Source organism: Triturus cristatus, chromosome 4_2 (genome assembly GCF_964204655.1).
Source record: "Triturus cristatus chromosome 4_2, aTriCri1.1, whole genome shotgun sequence".
Taxonomy (NCBI): Eukaryota; Metazoa; Chordata; class Amphibia; order Caudata; family Salamandridae; genus Triturus; species Triturus cristatus.
The window spans coordinates 264,260,750-264,282,208 of record NC_140586.1 but is presented as its reverse complement, the minus strand read 5'-3'; the positions used below and the strand labels follow the sequence as shown (position 1 = coordinate 264,282,208).

Genomic DNA, 21,459 nt, shown 5'->3' with positions numbered 1-21,459 from the left:
AGTGTTTAACTAAATGATTTAACTCTGCTCATGACAACTTAACCAGCCTCAAATTGCCAAACCCCATGCAGGTTTAGCGATAAAAAGTCAACCAGACAATATGCAAGTGCTCTGTTATAATCCAAGATTGTTATACTTCTTCAATGCCAAAAATTATTTTCCAAGCAAAAGAGAGGTTCACTAAACCTCCTTTGAACCACACCAGGACGCTACTCACAGATTCTTGGATAACAACAGTCACCACATTTAGAAGGTCTGGACCATGAATTCCCATTTTACCATAGCTTGAAAACTATTTACCTACAGCCCCACTCGCAAAGACACCTGCCTTCGCCAACAGTCAAACCTACTCTCATCCTCTCTTAAAATCCCAATTCAATGTCCCTCAGGGAAAAAGAAAATCTCCACACGACATGTGCCCGGGAGAGTTTTGAAAAATAAATAGCCACCAATTAATTTGCTCTCATTGCGCCTCATTGAAGGGTGGATGTCTTCCCAACATCCTAAAATTTTAAATCCGCATCTATTGGTTCGAAAAAACATTCCTGTGGTCTCTTGGACTCCAACACCTAAATCTGAGTGAACCAAGAATAAATATATAATTTTCTTTTTTTTAACTATCATATCAAGCTCATCTTCTCGCACCTTTGTCCGGTTTCTATTCTGGCAGAGGGATGTAATCTATTCTTACCGTCCCATCTCAAGAGCTACAATATGCCAGCAGCAATAAAAATGCCTGAAATGTGATCATCGTTAGCTTACCACTACAGTCTATGCAGCTGACCACAGAACTCTAATGAAGAGACCCCTGAAACCACATTAAGTCCTCTTTCTCCCTTTGTCATCTCTAACACGATCTTAGGCTGCTTTTTGCCCTCTCCTGCTAAGCAACTGTGGGTCAAAGTAAGTCTTTTCATATACGTATGAAAGACAACTTACCAGACGCACCAGACTTGGCCTTACTTGGTACTCATGAAAGGGCGACTACTGCAGAAGTGAGCGGATAGTGACAGTTTTCCATTCTATGGGTTACAGATTTTCTTGCCAACCTGAGTGCTCTAGAATGTGAGCTCAATTAAGTATGAAAAGAGTCCAAACTCTACGCAGGAAGTTCATGCATTTGAGCAAAATGTTCTCCAGAATATGAAGAAAGTATTCAAAGAAAAATCAGATACCTATAGCGAAGGAGCCAGCTGTGTGTGGGAAGCGCAGACAGTGTTTGCTGCTTTCACATGAAATGTATTTTAAATATAAAATGTCCCTTAAGTATTTCATGACCATATACCTAGAAAGTTCTACAGTGAGAATGGAATAGCAGGTTCAGAAGCCATGCATCACCTGCGATACAGAAATATAGCAAATGTCAAGAAATAGCTGCAACTAGGATTTTAAGAGATGAATGAAAAGTTCATCCCTCAATGACCCCAAACTCTTGCAAATCCCCCTCCACCCACACCCATTGTGAACCCATGTTTAATGGGGGCACTTGCTCCTCCTCTCCCTGTCGCTCCAGTCAGAAAGCGAAAGATCTAGGAGCCAGTAGTAAGGAGGGCAGGGCACATCACATAACCAACGTTAGCTTTTTATCATGTGAAAAGATTCCTAGGCCCCTCCTGCCAGTAATGATGCTGCCCGAAGGGTGGAATCCCGTTCCATAAATGAAACACCCTTCCAACACCTCCAAGTAAGACCATACACAAAACATAGTATCCGATTAGTACAGCAAAAAGGTAATGTGTCAACATGTGAGATATCTTCGACAAACTGGGGCCTAAACACTAGTGAATCGGCAAAAAACATTATCATATCTTATAATTTCTCAATAGTCATCAGCGTCATAAACAGAAAACCGTGCAAAACAGATTGCATGCTGGTGTATAATATGTTGGCTGTCTCGACTGTACCATTTTACATGTAACTGACAAAAACGAGCCACATTCACCGATGTAAATTCCAACAACATCCCCAATTAACAAAAAGAAACCAGTATATAATGGATATTTGCAAAATTCACAAGTAAACAATAGATCTGTCTACTGTGAAAGATTTGTAGACATTGGTTATATGCCTCCATCATATTTAAGAGAAAATATTTTAACTGTAAAGCTGCTCCCCGTACTTATTATTGCTTCGACCGAGATAATGTGGTAATACACATACCCACAGTTCAAGTTCAGTGTGACGTGCGACAGGTTTCTTTTTTTTCAAGAAAATAGCAAATGCGTTCTGGGACGTGGAAGTCTACGATTTAAACTTCTGTTGGCGAAAAGGCCAGGACTGGCTTGAGTCACACATACCGCACTTAGCAGTACTTCCGGATGCAACAGGAAACGACGCCGGCTGAGGATACTAGCATGATTTCTCCTGCAAGAGCTGCCACATTTTCCTAGCTCCTTGTTGCTCGTTCAGAGGATTGCGTGTTTAGAAAACTCGAGTGTGCACATACATCGAAGATAGCAGCCTCAAGGCCTAATTAAAACACAAGCTTAAACCGCACTCAAAATAATTAAATAATTACCTAACACTGGCCAGGTTCTCAAATTCAACAGACTCCAATGCAGTCTTTTATTCCTTCACTTCATCACTTACAATATTTACATCACTCCCTGCTTCCTATTTTTGCGCCATCAAACTCAACGCTGAAGTACAGAACCCTCCTGCGCAGCCACCTATCCCGCAACAGAGCGCCTCTTTCAAGGCAAAGCTGCAAGAAGCCGGAGAGTCCCGTAATCTCCGTCAGCATCGACTTCCTGCTGGCCACAAAACGCTAATTGGCAAAACAAAACCCCGAAGCGGAGCGCACTAATCGGGTGCCTCTTAAGGCTTCCGCTGACGAAGGAAAGGTTTGAAGAGGCGAAACCACAGAGGCCGGTTCTGTGAACCCTTAAAGAGAAACGGGGAGCCTTTGGAGCCGGGGTTTCGAAATCCGTTTCTCCCAGCTTCTTTGTTACGCTCGTTATACTTTTCCAAACGTGCATAAGGGAATAACCTGCGAGATGTTTACCAATGTATTAGCGCATTGTAATTAAAAAAAAAATGTTTGACACAAAAATGTAATACATACGTCCAAAACAAACTCTGAAAATGCCTCCTGTTCAATTTCTACATTATAAAATATACTTTCAGGCAGAAAGTCAACAGATAATGTAGTTTCTTCATATTCGTGTACAAGACAGATTTGAATAAAAGACGAGTAAACAAAAATTATGCGACTTGACCTTGCAAATGAAACCGTGAAAACAAAACAAAACACCAAGCAAGACTTTATAAATTTGTTAGGAGCAAATTACTAAGTGTGATAAAAAAAAACCGCAATTAAAAGAGAGGTACGGTCAATGTTTGTTGATAAAAGCATAAAAAAGAAAACATTTCTCCAAACGACAAGGGAATACGTGCTCAACGGACTGAATATGGGAAGGTATAGTTGTATATACGATTTGCAAAAAGGATAAACAATGTATAAATGGATTATAGGAAATTAAACTACAGATTAGGGGGAAATATTCACACACAATAACTTACCCTTTGATTCACTGACACGGAATCCTTCGAATTGTAAAAAGATGGCCTCGCCCTAAAACCAAGCGGCTGTCTGGACGAAGGCTTTTCTGTGGCGCGAAGGAGTTACTCGGCTATGGAATGCGCGAGCCCTTCAAAGAAATTACACGCAAGGCAGAATTTGCACAAATTTGACTACGACTCTTTCAGAATTTCAGTAAAAACATTAAGGCAAAAAAGTCCCGTCTACTTCCAAAAGTGCATTCATTATAAACGAGAAGTAAATCCTGCTGGATACAGTCCGGTGTCTCCCTCGAGCTCAGTTCCTGGAGTGATGTTCTGAACTTAAAACACACACACGCTCTTTCCCCAGGACATCCTGAGTGCGCACAATGGCAAGGCACAACAATCCGCGCGCCCCCATCTCCAACACACGGAAATGGAATGTTCTATCTATAAGCGCATTTTTCTACAAATGCTCATCGGACACAACATTCTCGCCCCCCCCCCCCCTTCATTTTGTTAAAAAACGAGAGATCTTTTTATGTTGGACGAGTGCGCGTAACTGTACTTACATCGCCAAGATTCAACTTAGAAACTTCAACTAAAGCTACAAAAAGTATGCCAACGTGCTGTGGTGACGTGGTCGAAATATTGAGCTAATAACAAATACAAAAGTAAACTGGTCAACTTAATAGTGTTCGGCAATGGTCACCATTGATCAGCATCACCAAGGCAGCTATTTTCAACACAGTCAATTAAAGTGAAATCGCGACACAGATTCAAAATTGTGTCATTATGAAAGTATCAGCAATGGGTGCTGAGCTTTCGATCAGGTGCCACTACTCATCACTGGGAGGGGCTTGATATTGTTCTGTGGCATTAACAAAGAAACGAGAGGTCACAAAAAGCAGGGTGAAACATTTTGTAGGCCAAGACATTTTGCACCGTGCTGCAATGCCTTATAAGAATACATGTGTCTGTCCCGTACTGGAATGGGCTGAGCTGATCCGAGGCTTGCAAACCACAGCATCCAATCACACCTGAAGGGGTGACTCATCCTCTGGGAGCGAAGCACTGAATAAGTCATCCACACGAGGTTTGTGCAACTTCCTCTCACCCTGCTCAGCCCTCTGGAACAAACTAGCAGATGTGAGTAACCACAGTTACCCAACGGGTAGGGAGGGACTATGCTGGGTTGCATTTAAAATGCCCCACAAGTCTAAGCAGTGGAGAATAACAGCCTCTGAATACACTCTTGGAGTCACTAGACCAGCAGGGAAGGCAGAACCACCAATATAATATGTTTCTCAACTACTGGTGGATGCCCAGTCTACCTGCAGATTCCTCATCTCATGAATCTCCTCTAGAGCCAGACTGGGAGACTGAAATGTCTATCCTGTGCAGCCAAGTGGTACCATAGCCCCGGCTGGACTACGGTGCCTACACAGTAGTGACGTCACAGAGGGTATGTGGTACCACACTGGCGTTCGGACGTCTGTTCCCATAGCTTTCGAGGCGAAGACCAGTCTTACAAAATTGGCAGCAAAGCAGTGCAGAAAACTAACTTGGAATTTTACCAAACATGTAAGAACACTCCTCAGAACGGAAAAGAGGGTGGATCAGCAAGGAATTGGCAGGTAGACAACAGTATCCACCACAAAGATCATTACTAAATGTAAGTAACGTACTCTTTTCATGGATACTTCTATCTGCAGATTCCTTCTCTCCTGAGGCAATACCAAAGCAGTACTCCCCTCGAAGCAGGTGTGAAGAGAAAAATCTATCAAAAACCTTGCAACAAAGACTCAAAGTGTCCCTTCCTGCAAGCCCAGGGCAGACGGTAATGTCTGGCATTGTAGTGGCACTAATTCCAAATTACAGTCAAACCCACGTCTCTGTCAGGAACAATCCTGGATACTTCCAAAGAAATTGTTTTCGCCCCCAGTGAAAAAGCCCAAAATTTCCTAAGAAATCTATTTCTAAGGACAAAGTAAACAATTTAAGAACATTTTCTTAGGACAACCGATGGGGTGGTGCCATATAAAACTCAGTGATGTCAAGACACATCTGAGGAGGCATTAAATTAGAAGATGGAGCCATGATGCCACCTACCAGCACCGAAGAGGTATTTCAATTACCAATCCTGTCTGGCCCCTGAGGAGATTCATGAGGTGAGTATTCTTGCGGTCAAAGTAACCATCAGAACTGAAGCAGCATAACCACAGAAACGACCCATCGCAGAATGCTCCAAAAGAACACAAGGAAGGCTTTGGTGCCCCGGATGCCAAAGCAACTGTCTGATTACCAGCAAGACTGACCATGGCAATTGGAAATAAGGACTCCCTTTAAAAAGGAGGAGGCTGCTTCCTCATATGGAGAAACTTAAGAGTATACTAAGCTGTTTACTAGGCCTCCGGACACCAAGGGTAGTACAACATTTTTTAGTTTTTTGTTAGTTGTGCTTGCTTGTGTGCGTTTGTGTGTGGTGTTGAAACTTGGCTTGGTGCATGCAAAGTCAGCGGCACCAAGTTATGATCACCCTGTACGTCTACAAAGGGATTATGGAGGCTTGTTGGTTCATTGATGGTGGCATTATTTTAGAGTCGACCCAGTTTCTCCCCTAGATGGTGTTTTTATCCGACGTTGACTCTATGCTCTGTATTATTGGAGTTTGTTGTCTATCATCTTTACACTGCACCTGCCATTTCCAGCAGTTTCTGATTGGCATGACGTCATGATGGATGACCCAACACCGGAGGAAAATGTCATCCCCTGAAAGTATAGCAGCAGGCTCTTAATGCAGAACATAAGTAGCCAGAAAAAAACAGCTTAATGTGCACATAAGGCCCTGTGCTATGCATACTAGACAAGGATAAAGCACCTCCATACAATGCTACTGGATAAAAGAGCCAATGGCGGTCTGATACACTAAAACCAGCACCTGTATAATGCCCAGCCTCAACTCGTGCTCCATCATACACTCAAACTTTCTCATAACTTTGTAGAACAGAAACATCTAACATAATGCCATATGTTTGAAAATACTGGCCCATTAGCAGCATGCAGCATTCTTCACTCGCTTCTCCAATACTACAGGACTGTATGCAACAGTTCTTTAAAACAGAATTATTCTTTGCCCTTGGTTACAAAAACATCCAACTGGGAGAATTAAGTTCAGAGAAAATCCTAATTTGATTCGGAGAGCCACAAATACTTGATCCCACTCAACTATTTAAAGTACATGTTCACCCATCAGAAGATAACAGCACCAACAACCTCAAATTCCAAATGTACGAAGTTAACACCTCCATCTATCTCAGTCAACAGATACGCATGTCATCCCATCCATGAAGATATCCCTATACTTCCTGGCAACAGAGTAGGCAAGACATTTTCACAAGTATCAGACAAGCGGACAACCTCCTGTGCGGAAAGCTGCCCATCAACAGCCACAACCAGTTCTTGTGTACAGTATTTGCAGCTGAAGTCATCTTGCACTGTGGAACAGGCCAACTCTCGTATGACTAGGACATCCACCCAACAGTAATAGTAGAGAGTGGACAAACACGAAGCTCTGTAGTTTGACTTCTTAGAAGTCTGTGTGGTGTTAACAAGTGCTCCGGGCAGGTGGTGCGATTTCTCACTCACAACAAAAGCCACTGCAGATCATGACTCTAGACTAGGTATCGTGCTTAGCCACATTTGCTCCTAGAACGGTCCACTTCTAGATCCTTTATCACAAGTCTGCAGGTGTCAACCCGATAGGGACCATTGACCTCATTTCAGGAAAAAAAGCACACAACCTCACAGGCTGGCTATTCCCTGGACACATCACTCCGGTTTTGTGCGGTCAGCTTCAGTGAAAATCTCTCCCACTGCAAACTACCCCCTCCCCACACAAAAAAAAAAATCAAGCACGATGGTCGTCAGAAAAGTCAGCGAACATTAAAACAAGGAGTGTTCAGACTTATCAATTAAATATTAAACGATTTCTCCTGCTGTGGTCGAGGCTGGGAGAACCCCCATTGCCCATAAAAACAAAAAAAAGAATACAGAAAACGACAAGGGCAATATAGGCCCCCACTCAAATTTATAAAGGGAAACCGAGGGTGGGCAGAGACCAAGCCAGTGAAATCACCAAATACGACAAATAAGAAAAAGGACATCACAAATTAGATGGAATGGGAACACAATATATCTGTTAAAAATGCATCTTATCACTTGGGGAACTTAATATTGATATTGTTATATGTTGCTAATAACTCAAGAGAAAGACTGCGGGATGGTTAAGATTAAAGGCTTTTGAAGAAAGCAGATTGCTGGATATGAACATTTAAAGGTCCTTCTGTCCTCACAGAAGGAGGCATTTTTGCTTTTGAACAAATGTATGCTAGTGCGATTTTAAATGTGACATTTTCTAATGAGGTGTTAAAAAAACCATAAAAAATGTTCAGGTAGAATAGGACAATTCAGTGCGGTTTTATCAGCAATTAAATGTTCAAAACTGTACAATAATCATCCTACATGCAGCAATGTCCCTTTGTACATTCTGCCCAACTGGCATACAAGCACAAAAGTAACTATCCGTGGCACAATTTACCAAGCAACCTGCTGTTTTTATTAATCCAGTTCGTAAATTTAATTATCACACAAACCTCTGTGAGTGATAAACGTTTTCCCTCACGGGGAGCTTTGGAGAAGCATTGCTACTGGATATCTGCAACTGGAGGACCGACCCATACAACAAGCATTGCCAATGCCAATAGATATGGCTTATGAATGCATTGCTAAGCCAAACCTAAAAATCCCTGTGCGTTGACTCCCCTCTTAACATCTCTGCTGCTTGAGAGAAATGCGTAATGTATCTAGTTATCGGAGACTCTTTAATAGCATTTCAATGGTATGTGTGCCTCTAAAAGTTCTAGTTTAGACAACTGGATAAATACATAAATAAAATGATGGCAGCTGTGTGAAGGGAAAGCACTTTGTGGAATCACACAACTTCTGCCCAATCAAAACAGGTATTCCTGTCTCCTAACATGTGGGTGGAGCCAAAGCCCCTCTCCTGGTGATACTAACAATTGTCTGGCGACAGCTACACTGTCAAGCCAGACTATAGAAAGGTTTCTCACGGGCGGCTTCCCTTCACCCTGTACTGGAGATTAGCACACTCTTCTTTGATCAGAGTGCTCATGCCACATCAATACTTCATCTTAATTTTTAAAGAAAATCACCTACCTTTGACCTTGGCTATAAGTGTTCCTGCAGCACCAAGAATATCAACTGAGTTGAGAGTCTGGTGTTTGTTTATCACAGCTTTCAAAACACGGAGGAGTTCTCCCAGACGTTCGTGAGCCACCTGGTGTAAACTGTCTTGATGTTCTGCAAGAAAAGAAGGAACAAAAAATAAATAAATCAGCCAGATACAAGTCATTACTTCACAATGAATCGAATTATTTAATAAAGTTAGCTAGAAGAAAATGATCATCAGTTTGAATACCATCCTAATTCTGCATCACAATCTGGGCAAAAAGACAACGGGGGCAGATCAAACAAAGGAATCACAATATTTTTTTTGGGGGGGGGGGGGGGGCAGGGGCCGGTGAGAGGATATCCAACTGATGTAGGTTTTCCATTTCCACAGGTCAGAGTGGGGCCGAAGTGCGGGCCACTTTGGGCTTTCGAAATTTGGGAGCGAGAAGCTAAATGAATGTTGTACTGACACACACTCCCACCCCATGACGCAGAAACCATCAGGGGTCTTGGAAAAAGGGCGTTGGACATACAACTTTTCCCACGACTAAAAGCACAATGGACAATCAGAAGTTGTCGCTTGGACATGTGTAAGAGATTCTAAAACTATATTAAGGTGCTGGTTTTAATTACCTTACTAAACATACTCTAGGCAGGCTCAAAGGGTGTTGAACCACTTTTACTGTGTTGGCATGACTAGTAAAAAAAATCCCTTTGCCCCCATAATGAGGCATGGGCATCTTGTCCATGAGCACGCAGGGAAATCCGCAGACTTCTTCGTACCTTCATGCTGGTCTCTTAAAGAGGTACGTACATCTTTATGTCCCCACGCCAAAAACTGGTAAATGGTGGGCCTCTTGGGTCTATGCCAAACGCCTAAAGTTTATGCATCCAGGATTTCTGCTGGGGTCTAATGTGCATCATTTTCAAGCTACCACACGAGAAGATGATATACATCTGCATGCCTCTAGATGGGAAGAGACGTGCATTTTCATCATGCCTCTACCTGGGAGATGTGCATCTTACCTCGTACTGAGAGGAAATGTTGGCTAGGAAAAAGTGGCAGAACTTGAAATCGGTTTGAAAAATGTATTGGTTCCTGTGGAAAGTTTACAAAGCGCCTCCCATCACACTGCAGTTACTTTAGAATGGTGTACATATTGATTCAGAAGAAATGGTAAAGACACTGGTGAGGAGAAGGCGTTCAACCTAATGTGATGTAGGGCACCTAGCCAGAATTACCATAAAGTCTAGACTTTAATCAAAGGACAGTTTGAACAACTCAATTTAAGTGTGTACCAACTGTCAGGCTCAGTCACCTAGACTGGGTTAGGAACATATGAAAACGTTGACCCCTGATGACCCCTAGATATTAGTACACATGTTTTAGTCTCTTGAACATATATAACCAAGTTTACATTGGAGCACTATAGATGAAGTAATAATGTGCTATGTGGTGCTGTTCAGAGACTATGACTGACATGTGGGTGAGAACGGAAGCTAGGTTGTGGGAGGCAAGCCTTTGCATGGACACCAAGCATTTCTTCTAAAGATGTTTGTGGAAAGTACAGAACATTTTATAGTGGCACTGGGTTCCCTCAGCAGCCAATGGAGTGATTTCAAAGATGACCTTTCTTGCTTCTGGAGTCACAGGGGCACATCACATGAATGATCCTTAAGTCACTATATTCCTTCCTTCAATGATCTGGGAGTCTGGTATGCAACACTGCAGTAGGCCAGCGTGCAGTCACCAGACATCTCATCAGCTCCACACAGCGGGAGTGTGGAGTAATGAGAGGATCTTTGGAGCAGAGATAACTGCATGCTGACATCCTGGACACTAGTGCTGTTTTGGGATAAAACAGGTCAGCATCTAGTAGAACTTCCAGGTTTCTTGCATTCATGCCTATAAAGTAGCCATCCCAGATTCTGTGGCTATTTAAAGGTGATGAACTTTTTGGTCAGCTCCACCAAAACAAGAATCTCCCTGACAGATCTATTAAAATGTACAAATTTGCATTACATTGTGAACATATTTAGGCACTCTATAACTCGGTCACAGTCTTCCAGAATCTTTATCAAAGGAGCGTAGATTGTAAGCAAACCTTAGTTACTCCAGGACATCCGTAGGGCACTTCTTCAAAGAAGTGGCTTTAGACCTGATTCTCACTCATTGGCTACGGTCAAGAAAGGAGGATCGGATACAAAAAAAACTCTATGTGATCTTCACCCCATCATGGAGCAATTTCAGTATACAGCTGAGAGGTCAGCAACATCTGAGCACACTGCTGGTACTCTTCCAAAGAACTAAGATTTTAAACTGTGTGGTGTGGTTGTCTCTTGGGGGACCAATCCCAAACGGATGGCCATGTAAAAGGTAATTTTATTTCCCAGTAATAAATTGCTTTTCCATTTGACTTTTTAAGATTTGGCTGGGAAGTGGTAGATAGGCGACTGCTTAATGCTTGGTCACATTCTTTGAGTCATTACTGGTGTTTTAAGAAAATGAGTAATAGCCTGCTTGAGTGGTCTGGAGACAGAACACTTAAAGAAATATGCTTTAGTAAGGCATGTGAGGTCTTGGATGAGGGTATAATGACTTGGGTTATCAAACCCGCAGAACAGGTTTATTTTGGCAGGTTGGCTCTTCGTCTCCTTAGATCTTCCTCTTCCCTTGATAAACATCATTATCATCATTTTAGGCAAACCACTTTCTTAGCATTCCCTCAAACTAGGAGCAAGAAGAATGGAATTACATAAAAAAATAAAAAAAGTTTCTTTTTTTACGTGTGTTCTCAAGGACTGCCCGAGTAATAAATAACTTTCCAGTCACCCACTGTGGAGCACTCTGCTGAAACCTAAATCTAGGTCTGGCATATAGAAAACATGGATAATATAGCAATTGTGAAAGCAAACTCTTGTGAGTGTCTTCAATGACCTAAAAATCCTCGGCAAAATCATCCTTTTTCATGTACTTCCCAGTCATGCAGCAGTGTAGTAGTACTGGTAGTAGCTTATATCTGGGTCTCGTACAGAGATCTTTCGCACTCAAATGCAAGCTTCAAATGTTCAAAGCTTTCAATTTGGTCTGAAGATGAAGGCTCAGCATCCCTGCTTTAATTTCCACGCATAGTCTATGCATGGTTGACCAGCTGCTAAATCACATTTACAGTCCATTGGAAATTTCCTTCAATATGAGAAGCATTCTCACCTTCGAAAAACCATCAGCAAGCATACAATAGTACAAATTGGGAGATTTTTTGTGGCGTACAATCAATAAAACACATTTTGTTGACTTACTTATATGTTACACTCAAGTGTATGTTAAAAGCACTTGCTGAGCTCTCTCGTTAGGACAGGTGATACATCTCAAATGCATGCGGCGAATAAAAAGAATATAAAGTGAATTGTGGTAAATCCAGTTTAAGGAAGGACTCAATTTTTGTTTTGGTTCTCCCCAAGTTTTCCCATCTGATTTTGCTGCCTTTAGAACGAACTCTGTGCTTTACCAATGCAAAACAGCAGTAAAGTGTCTTTGTTTTACCCCTAAAACACATGCTGGGCACCTGGAAATCCCCGTCTGCCCTATTTAACTTCTCTACAAGTCCATTGTAGATGCTGCCAAAAATGCAGTTACGGCATGGAACGTTAACCATTATGCGGACTGTATAGTGTGGGAAGAGACTCATGCAACCAGTGAAGTGGCTAGGGAGAATAATGAAACAGGGGCTCATGGCTAATCTTACAGTATGGCAAAAAGAAAATGCTGCCAAAGGGGCTGGGGGGGGGGCTATGAGAATACAGTAAGGAGTGGATGGCAAAATACACTGGCTGTTGCACAGGGTAAATCAGGCACTTTAACCACCACTTCCTTAGACCATTCCTTGACCTGAGATAACTCCATGTGAAGAAGAATCTCGTAGAAGACTCCTGACTCATGCTGGAAGAAGAGGACTGTAAATGACGGTCAAGTAGGTGGCCTCCTGTCTGCCTGCTCCAGGGATGAAAAACACAGACAAGCTGACTCCAAGGCATCCCAGCTTTCAAGAGGATTGGATCCTGCTGGGAGCCGTGTGGAGAGACTACGTGCCAGGAACCTGTCCTAAGGAACTAGGGTTTGCAGGAATAACCAGAGGAAACATTCCTAGTAGCTGGAGAAAAGTGGAACTTCAATTTTTTTTCCACCTTGGAGGACTAGATTAAGGTGCCGAGGCTCACCCATGAAAGTTGTTTCCTAGGCAGGGAAGAAAACTTTGAAGCGAAGAACAATTTCCGCTGGATATTGCAGTAAAAGTATCCAGACGCACAGACCGCAGCCCAGATACAGCTTCCTGCCATTCCCCACTGGATGATTTGGACTTCCCAAAAAGTGACCAAGTGCAAAGGGAAAATCTTTAACCGGGCCTGACAGCAAATGTATCCAACCAGCAAATCACTCTTGGAGGCAAAAAATCCAACGTTAGTCCTATTAGAGATTTTCCTGCCAAAACCAACAGCAAGGATTCGAACGATGATTTAATAGGCTTCTATCAGATCTTTGCTGGCCACCTAGCTTTAGACCTTGCCCCATAAGAAGCAGTGATGGAGAATAAATCACGGCAGGTGACAGAGGATGAATGGCGGGGGCGGACAGAAGCACACAAGAAAATGAACGTGACAGCAACCAGCGAGAGAAACACACAAGAGCCAGTACAACACAGAGTGCAAAGGTGCCTGAGGGAGAAGTACACATGAGAAACTTCGATCGCAGGGGGTGGCTACTTTATACACTTGCAAAAAGAAAATGAGCAATGCCAATGCAATAGGCCCGGCTTATTAGCTTTGGCAACTTTAAGCCATGCTATACAGCATTGCGTCTGCTGTGCAGCATGGCTTAAAAAAAAAAAGAAGTGATTGTAAGAAAACATAGCACAAAAGCTCTGTAAAAAAACGGAATGGAGAGAGAGAGAGAGAGAGAGACAGAGAGAGAGAGAGACAGAGAGAGAGAGAGACAGAGAGAGAGAGAGAGACAGAGAGAGAGACAGAGAGAGAGAGAGAGAGAGAGAGAGAGAGAGAGAGAGAGAGAGACACACACACAAGGAAGAGAGCGCAACAAGATCGCAGTTGGGGGCGCCCCACCCTTACTAGGCGCCAGGATACAGTTCCTGGTGATAGGCATGCCGTGCAAATATGCTGTACACAGAATAACATTTATGAAGAGGGCTGATTTGAAGTTCCTTTGTATTGAAATCTACATGCTTTTAGTAAAATCCAAAAGTCGTACTTAATGCCGGACCTAAAAACAATCAGGCATTTATTTCACATTAAGCTAGCTACAAGAGGGGGAGGGTCATACATTTTGATAACCATAAATATTTATACATATTATTGTGCTTGATGAATACTGATAAAACATTGTATTTGGATCTGCTGGAGTCACCACAGAAGTGGTTAGACATTCAGACAGAAAGCGGTGCAATGATCTGAGTTTATTTACACGTCTCAAAGCTGAATAGTCAAAATATAAGAGTATATGGGAAACGCTGAACTGGAATTCTTGGAAGAAAAGAAGGAAATATATGCAATTCTGCAATGGAATGGTAATAGAGTTTTATACTGATAAGTAACTTTGAAATGCCACTTAGCGAACTCACTAAATGCTTGTTGTCAAAAAGTGGTTTGTCAAAACTGGTGGTTCTAGTTTGGATTGTGTAATGTAAGGGGCATCCTCGTAAATGGGCTGACACTTGGAAAGAATTTGCAGGTAAATATTCCTTTGTTAAGAAGAGGACTTAATTAACAAAAGAACTACGGTAAATTATATATAACTATATGAAGATTGGCCAATCTTAAAACAGGTTTACAGAAAAGAAGATATTTTCGAGAGTCTGCTGGAAACTAAAACGTTTTAAGAAACTGCTCCGAGCGGAGGACAAATGTTGGAAATATAGTGATGTAGGTGCAGATTTGCCTCACTTGTTTTCTTTTCTTTTAATTGGGCATCTCTTTGGATAAATATTTGTGTGAGAGTTACAATACAGACCTCTGATCTTCATACAGTGGTAAAGTTAAAACTTTTTAATTAAAGGATCACATTTGAAGGTTGCAAAAAGACAGCAAAAGCCCACGATTGGAAATCAAGTGAGCTTGAAAAATGGAAGTGCATGTTCAAATTTAATGTGATGGACTGGTTGCAGAAAATGCCTAGTATTACTTAATTGGACAACTTGTAGAATACCGTAAAATATAGGAAAAGTAAAAAACATCTGAGAAACCCTTCTGGGTATGTATTCTGTAAGTAAAAGGTAGTATTTACACCCAAGCTCATGTAAACTCCTGCGGTATCGATTTATGACCCACCTTTTATTCTTTGCCATGCTTTCCAGCCCTCAAGTAAAATATTTTTCAACTAATCCTGTAGTGAAACCATGTCTGAATGTTGCATAATATGCCAATAAAACACTGAATGAACAAAAAAAGAAAAAACACAAGATAAGTCCTAATTAGGGTCTCAGGTGAACGCACTGAGAGAAAACATGCAGAACTTCAACGAGTTCTCATTTTGAGACTAAAATAATAAGGATGCAGCACAGAGAGGGGCGGAGGTGGGACACATGGGTCTGGCTGAGGCACACATAGCTTTGGTCTGTGTTTTGGCGGCGCTTACAAAGTTGCACCACTCCGACATGTTGATAATGGAGCTGAGGTTTATCCAAAAATATTTAAATTCTCTTTGGGGTATGGCTTAACAAAGAAGTTTCAACTGCTGTATGAAGTTGTTAAAGGCACGTGTGTCGCATTTGTAGACCTGCAAGCTGCTTTCGACCTTGTCTTTAGGGCCAAACTCTGGGAGGTCCTTGGGAAGGCAGGGGTCCCAGGTGGCATGTCATTTATCCAGCAACTGTATACAGGCAATTTTGCCAGAGTAAGATGGGTCCCGGGTGGGGAAAACCTGTAGACATCCCCATCAGGCTAGGAGTCCACCAGGGATGTGTACTGGCACCCACACTCCTTTTATTATTTATAAATGGACGCATCACTTATCTTCTAGACTGTGAGAACAACTCCCCCAAAATGCCCATGTCAAAATTCCAGGGTCTGCTATTTTCACACTACACGCCTCTTCTCTAAAACTGCAAGGGGCCCAAGTACCCTTTTGGTAAAGTTTTGTCTGTTCTGCAAGGACCACGGCCTAGAAATAAATAGCAAAACCAAATATATGGTTTATACCTATCGAAAAAAAGACAGGTGGAATTCATTTCTAGAGGGATCCAGCCTAGAAAGGGTCTTCGATTAGCTAGGCGTGAGACTGAACTAATCTCATAAATGGTCCCCCCAGACTGACAAAAGCGCAATGACTCTAAAACATAGAACTAGGTCTATTGTCAAGTTCACCAACAGGACCCCTTCTTTTTCCATCACACCAGTATTGGAGATGTACAAGGCCAGGCATGTAGGGCAGCTTTATACGGGGCTAATTTATGGGGCTATTGCAACCTTGACCCATTAGTTAGAAGTGAAAATTATTTTATTAAATCCTTGCCAAGGCTCCTGAAATGTGGCCCATTACTTCCGTTAACATTTGATCTAAAACTCAAACACATTTGTAATCTAGCTTGTCTAAATCCTATACTTAATTGGGTCAGGCTCTAGAGGGCAGAGGAACTGGCAACATATAACGAACGCCTTAATTGGCTAATCATCTGGCATTAACAATCCCCTGGGTATGCCATATAAAACATTCTAGCTTATTAAGCTGGGATTGAATGAATATCGGTGCGGCCTGTATTAATTCCAAAAAGCACCAGAGAAACTGTCAAACTATGCTATTGAAATGCCATCTTCAGCACAAGACGTTTGGCGGTATCCATGGGCAGCCTTACAGATTTCTGCGTGTCCTTTAAATGTGGTCCACAATTTGAAGATTTTTGGGACTATGTAATATGTTCCACTTTCAAGAAACCTGTTCATTAAAATCAGGTTAGGGGGTGGGCATGGCTTAAGGCGTCAAGATGGCGGTCGCACTCTAAGAGTGCTGCGGACCCCTCCGTCAACCGCCTCGCATCCGTGTGTCCGCGGCAGCCATCCACACTTCCTACCTGCCTGCCAGGAACCCCCAGAGCAGCGGCGTTGCCCCGATGTGTCTGGTGGACTGACTCCGGCTTCCATGCGCCGTGCTGAGCTACCACTTCATAGAGGCCCGAGACCCCAACATGGCAGCCCTCTCAGTACGCCGGTGGTGAACGCGGTGCTCTCCATCTGGCAGCGCCGGCCGGTGCTGTTCTATCCTGATAGTGGAGCCTCCTCGACGTGTTCCCCGGCCCTGGGGAGCGACCTCAGTGGTCAGCCGGTGGGCCTGGCGAGAAAGCTCTCTGGTGCCTTCCCTCCGCAAAATGGTGGCCCCCTGCACCCACGGCCGACGAGCCTGCTGAAGCGGACGTCACCCTCCGCGACTCGACCAGCGGGGCTCGGCTGGTGTGCGGAAGACGCTGTGCTGCACCCTGGAGGAGCGCATCGCCATACTGCTCCCATCCGCCAATGTCGACCTGGAACAGGCAGCGGCGGAGTCACGCGGTGGGTGGGGATCGGGGACCGGCTGTCGGATCGGGCAGTGGCACGGGAGGTCGCCCCCCCTCCCTCGTGAGGCCTGGCGAGGTGGGGAGCCTGGGCCCCTCAGACCTGCGGTGTTGGTGCTGTCCTGGGACCTGGCTGCTCCAGAGGTGAAGCGGCTGTGGCTCGGCAAGCCGCGTCTGCCTCCATTCGCTCCTGGTGGGGCCTCTCTGCCGCTGGGGCAGAGTGACCGTGGGGCCAAGTGAACTGCATCTGCCACGGGGCAGCCACGGTCCGTGTCAGTGGCGCCCCCTTTTCCCCCCTGGGATGCAACCACTCCTAGGAGCTGCTTCTCACAGGCGCACTCCCTGCACTGCCTCGCCTACCCTCCAGAGCCAACTGCTCGCTGCCGCAGACCCTCCCCCCCCCCCCCCCCCCCCACCATCGCCGTGACGAGCGGGCGAGGCGAGGCATCCCGGCATATAACAGCAGCACTGGCGATGCGACCATAGACCCATGTACTGAGGGTGGCGCCGGCTACGCTGCACGCTTGACCGGGCCCTGCGGCCGGGCCCCTCCCCTCCCCAGGGGCCTGTGGGGTGTCGTCCCCAGGAACTGTTGGCCCCCAAAATTCTTCATCAAGGAAGCTCCAATCCACCTCTGCCTGGCGCGGACACGCACTGTGGTGAAAACTTCCGCCCCCCTCACCGTAGGCCTGGTCTCCACTCACTGCACCGTGGGGTGTCCCTGGGAATTGGCGGGGCTGACCCGGCATTTGTCTGTTCTGCGCAGGGAACCTACACCCTGGCCTTCGCTCAGGGTAGGGCCACACAACCTCGCCTGGGGTGTTCAACGGTTCCCATTCTCATCCGCCAGGCCCTTGGACTCTCTGCGGAGGCGCGACCTGCGTCAAATATGGGGAGAGACAGGGCCTCCAAGTCCACACTGGCTCCTACGCAAACGAAGATGGACCGGTTCACCACCTCCTATGACTACCCCCCCGGGCAGGCGGTGGGGGCCGCCCCTCCTCAGGACAAGGACTTAAATACCATATTGCAGGCAATTAGCGCCTCGCAGGCTTCAGTTGAAGGTAAGATCGGGGCGGTCAAAGTGGATGTATCCCTCCTCCGACAGGACCTTCGTAACGCTACGGCAAGAATTACAGAGGCTAAATCTCGCCTCTCTACGGCGGAAGACGATATTCTACAAATGAAAAAACAAGTGGCTCACCTCCGCTCGCATACCAAGAAGCTACATCGGCGCGCGGGGGACACGGAAAATCGAGCACATGCAACAACCTCCACCTGGTGGGGGTTCCTGAAGGGGTCAAGACGAATCAAGTATCCACCTTTTTCGAGGACTGGTTTGCATCATGGATGCCCAAGGACGCCCTCTCCACATGGTTCGTGGTTGAGAGAGCGCATCGATCCCTCGCACCCAGGCCACCACACGGGGCCCCACCTCGCCCTAACATACTTAAAATCCTTAACTTCAAAGACCAGGACGCCATTCTGCGTGAAGCCAGTGTTCAAGGACCCCTTAAATTCCAAAGCCACACCGTCATGGTATTCCCTGACTACACCAGAGAAGTACAAGACCTCCGTCGCTCCTACACGGACATTAAAGAGAAACTGCGAGCCCTGGACCTACAATACCAACTAAGGTTCCCCGAACGCGTGGACATGGTTGATGGAAAAGCGTCCCCTCCACCAGCGGCAGGAACCATCCCCGGGGCTGGCGGGCTCCCGGCCCGTGGGGCCGCAGTCGCCGGGGCAACGGAAGCGCACACAATCTCGCAGAGGGCGCCAATCTCAAACAGCAACGTCTAGATCCTCGAGCATGGCTGCCCACAGACTCCGAGACTCTTCGAACCCGTCGGGCTCCCCCCGACCCCCGCCACAGGTACCACTCTGCTGATGATTTGCCCGGAGCTTCCTCATTACTGGTCCGAGGGGACTCGCCGAGAATAGACTCAGACCTCTCCCGCACTCTGACTCTGAGGAATTACCGGGCGTGACCAGATGCATACCCATTGCGGAGATGGGCTCCCGACTCAGTGGGGTTCAAAAACCGTGGCAGACTTTCTTGCTCTACTTACGTGTTTTCTGCCGAGACACTGCACATCCGCATACATGGAGGGGTCCTCCACACAACCCAACCCGAGCGTTTTAGTTTGGTTCTTGTTACAATGAGGGGGGGGGGGGGGGGTCGACAGATGCTTAAGTTCTTTAAGTATACGGTGGGGGGATGGGGGGGGGGGGGGGGTTGGGACTGTTTTCCCCCAAGTTGTTTTTGTTGTTTTGTTTTTTTAGCTATCACGGATCACCATGCGGCCACTCCTCAGGGGACAGACACGGCTTCACTAGTTGCGCTTTCCCGCACAGACACGGGTTCCCGCGTGTGCTCCCGACTCACTGTAGAGCCCTCCAGTTACGCTCCACACACCAACCGCCATGACCGATATATCCATCCCCAAGGCAACCCTTCATGTCCTATCATGGAATGTTAATGGCATCCTAGACCGGCTTAAACGCATGTCCGTCCTGCGCTACGCACAACAACACGGTATAGAAGTACTCCTACTCCAAGAAACACACCTGATGGGTAACTGCTGCCCCTTACTGGCATGCTATAGGTACGACAGTGTGGCACTCTGGCTCACACAAGTTATCCATGACCCCCAGGGATCGTCAGTGACCCTCTGAGGCTTGATAGGCGACGCTCCCCTCAATCTTATGTCCGTCTATCCCCCCCCTCCATGCTTGCGACGACCCTAAAGCACACTACCGCCCTGCTGACCACTCTGCCCCTGGTTCCCACCATCATCGGAGGAGACTTCAATGCGGTTTCCTCTCCGACCCTGGACACGAAAGGCCCTCCTAGCACTAGAACAGCACAGGCGAAGCAATTAAAGAGTTGGTCCGAATCCCTGGGCCTCTGTGATGCTTGGCGCACCTGGCACCCCCACACTGCTCAATTCACCCACACCTCTGCAGCACACCACACACTGGCACGCATAGATGCGATTTTTGTCCCCTCGACCGACTGCTCCACGATTCTGGACATCCGTATCCTTCCCAGGGGTATCTCTGATCATAACCCCCCCCCCCCCCCCCCCCTCGGCACGCCAGATGTGGAGAATGAATGCATGGTTTCTCCAAGACAAGGAATTCAAGAAGGTGGTAAGAACAGAGCTTAAACAGTACTTTTTAACGAACGAAGGGTCGGTATCTTCCCCAGTACCCTCTGGGAGGCGGGTAAGGCCACCATTAGGGGCATCGCAAAGGGCCAACTCAAACGTCAAAGACAGGCACAACTGCAAGAGATCACCTTGCGGGAGGCGCAGGCGTTACGCCTCGAGAAATCACCCGCCAGAGCCAATGACACTCACCGGGCTCAACAACTTACTCATCTTTAGCCAGAGCTCCGGCAGCTATCCCTGGATGCTGCCAAGCTCCTCTGGAGATCTTCAATAGCAAGAGTCTACGGGTGAGGCGACAGGAATGGCACGATTCTTCATAGACTAGCCACATACCCTAGGGCGAACCGCATCATACCTGAAACGGTGGATCGAAACGGTATGGTACACCGTTCTCCGATGGTGATGGTTCGCACCTTTGCCTCTTATTACCAGCACCTTTCCGCGGTACGGACCCCAGACCGGTCGCTCTCGGCCTTGCTCGACCGGGGAAGCGTCCGTCTCCGTCGGATGGGCACGGCCGCCCAAGAGGATCTGGACCGCCCCATATCTCGTGAGGAAATTGACGAGGCAATAACCCTTACCTTGTTGGGTAAGACCCCGGGCCTTTCCCAAGAGTACTACGCGCTATACCACGAGACTCTCGTGCCGCGTTTTGCCGACCTCTTCGATGAAGTGCTAGAGAAGGGCTCCTTCCCACCTGAGACAGATATAGCCACCATCGTGGTCCTACCGAAATCTAGGCCACCCTCCAGTCACTGTGCGGACTACCGTCCCATCTCTCTCATCACCACACATCAAACTGTATGCCACCATTCTCGCCCAGCAGCTGAAGCCCCATCTGTCTCTGCTGGTTCATTTGGACAAGTGCGGCTTCATGCCCATGCGGGGTACTCGGCACTCTCTAAGGAGGCTGCATCTGGCCCTGGCACACCAGCACTTGCTCACCCCCTATCTGGCACTCCTTCTTGAAGATT

General features: G+C 46.0%; 1 protein-coding gene across 4 annotated transcripts in view; it reads right to left on the bottom strand.

Annotated features, from left to right (window-relative positions):
- The window catches only part of ARHGAP29 (Rho GTPase activating protein 29), a 323,518-nt gene that overhangs the window by 171,172 nt on the left and 130,887 nt on the right, over positions 1–21,459 (bottom strand). For 3 of the 4 annotated variants that reach the window (XM_085601475.1, XM_085601476.1, XM_085601477.1), the window contains exon 3: positions 8,740–8,883. In XM_085601475.1, coding sequence (XP_085457601.1) covers positions 8,740–8,883 — 144 coding nt within the window. Of the gene's footprint in view, positions 1–3,522; positions 3,820–8,739; positions 8,884–21,459 lie in introns of those variants that run through there. The other variant, XM_085601478.1, reaches the window with a different exon arrangement.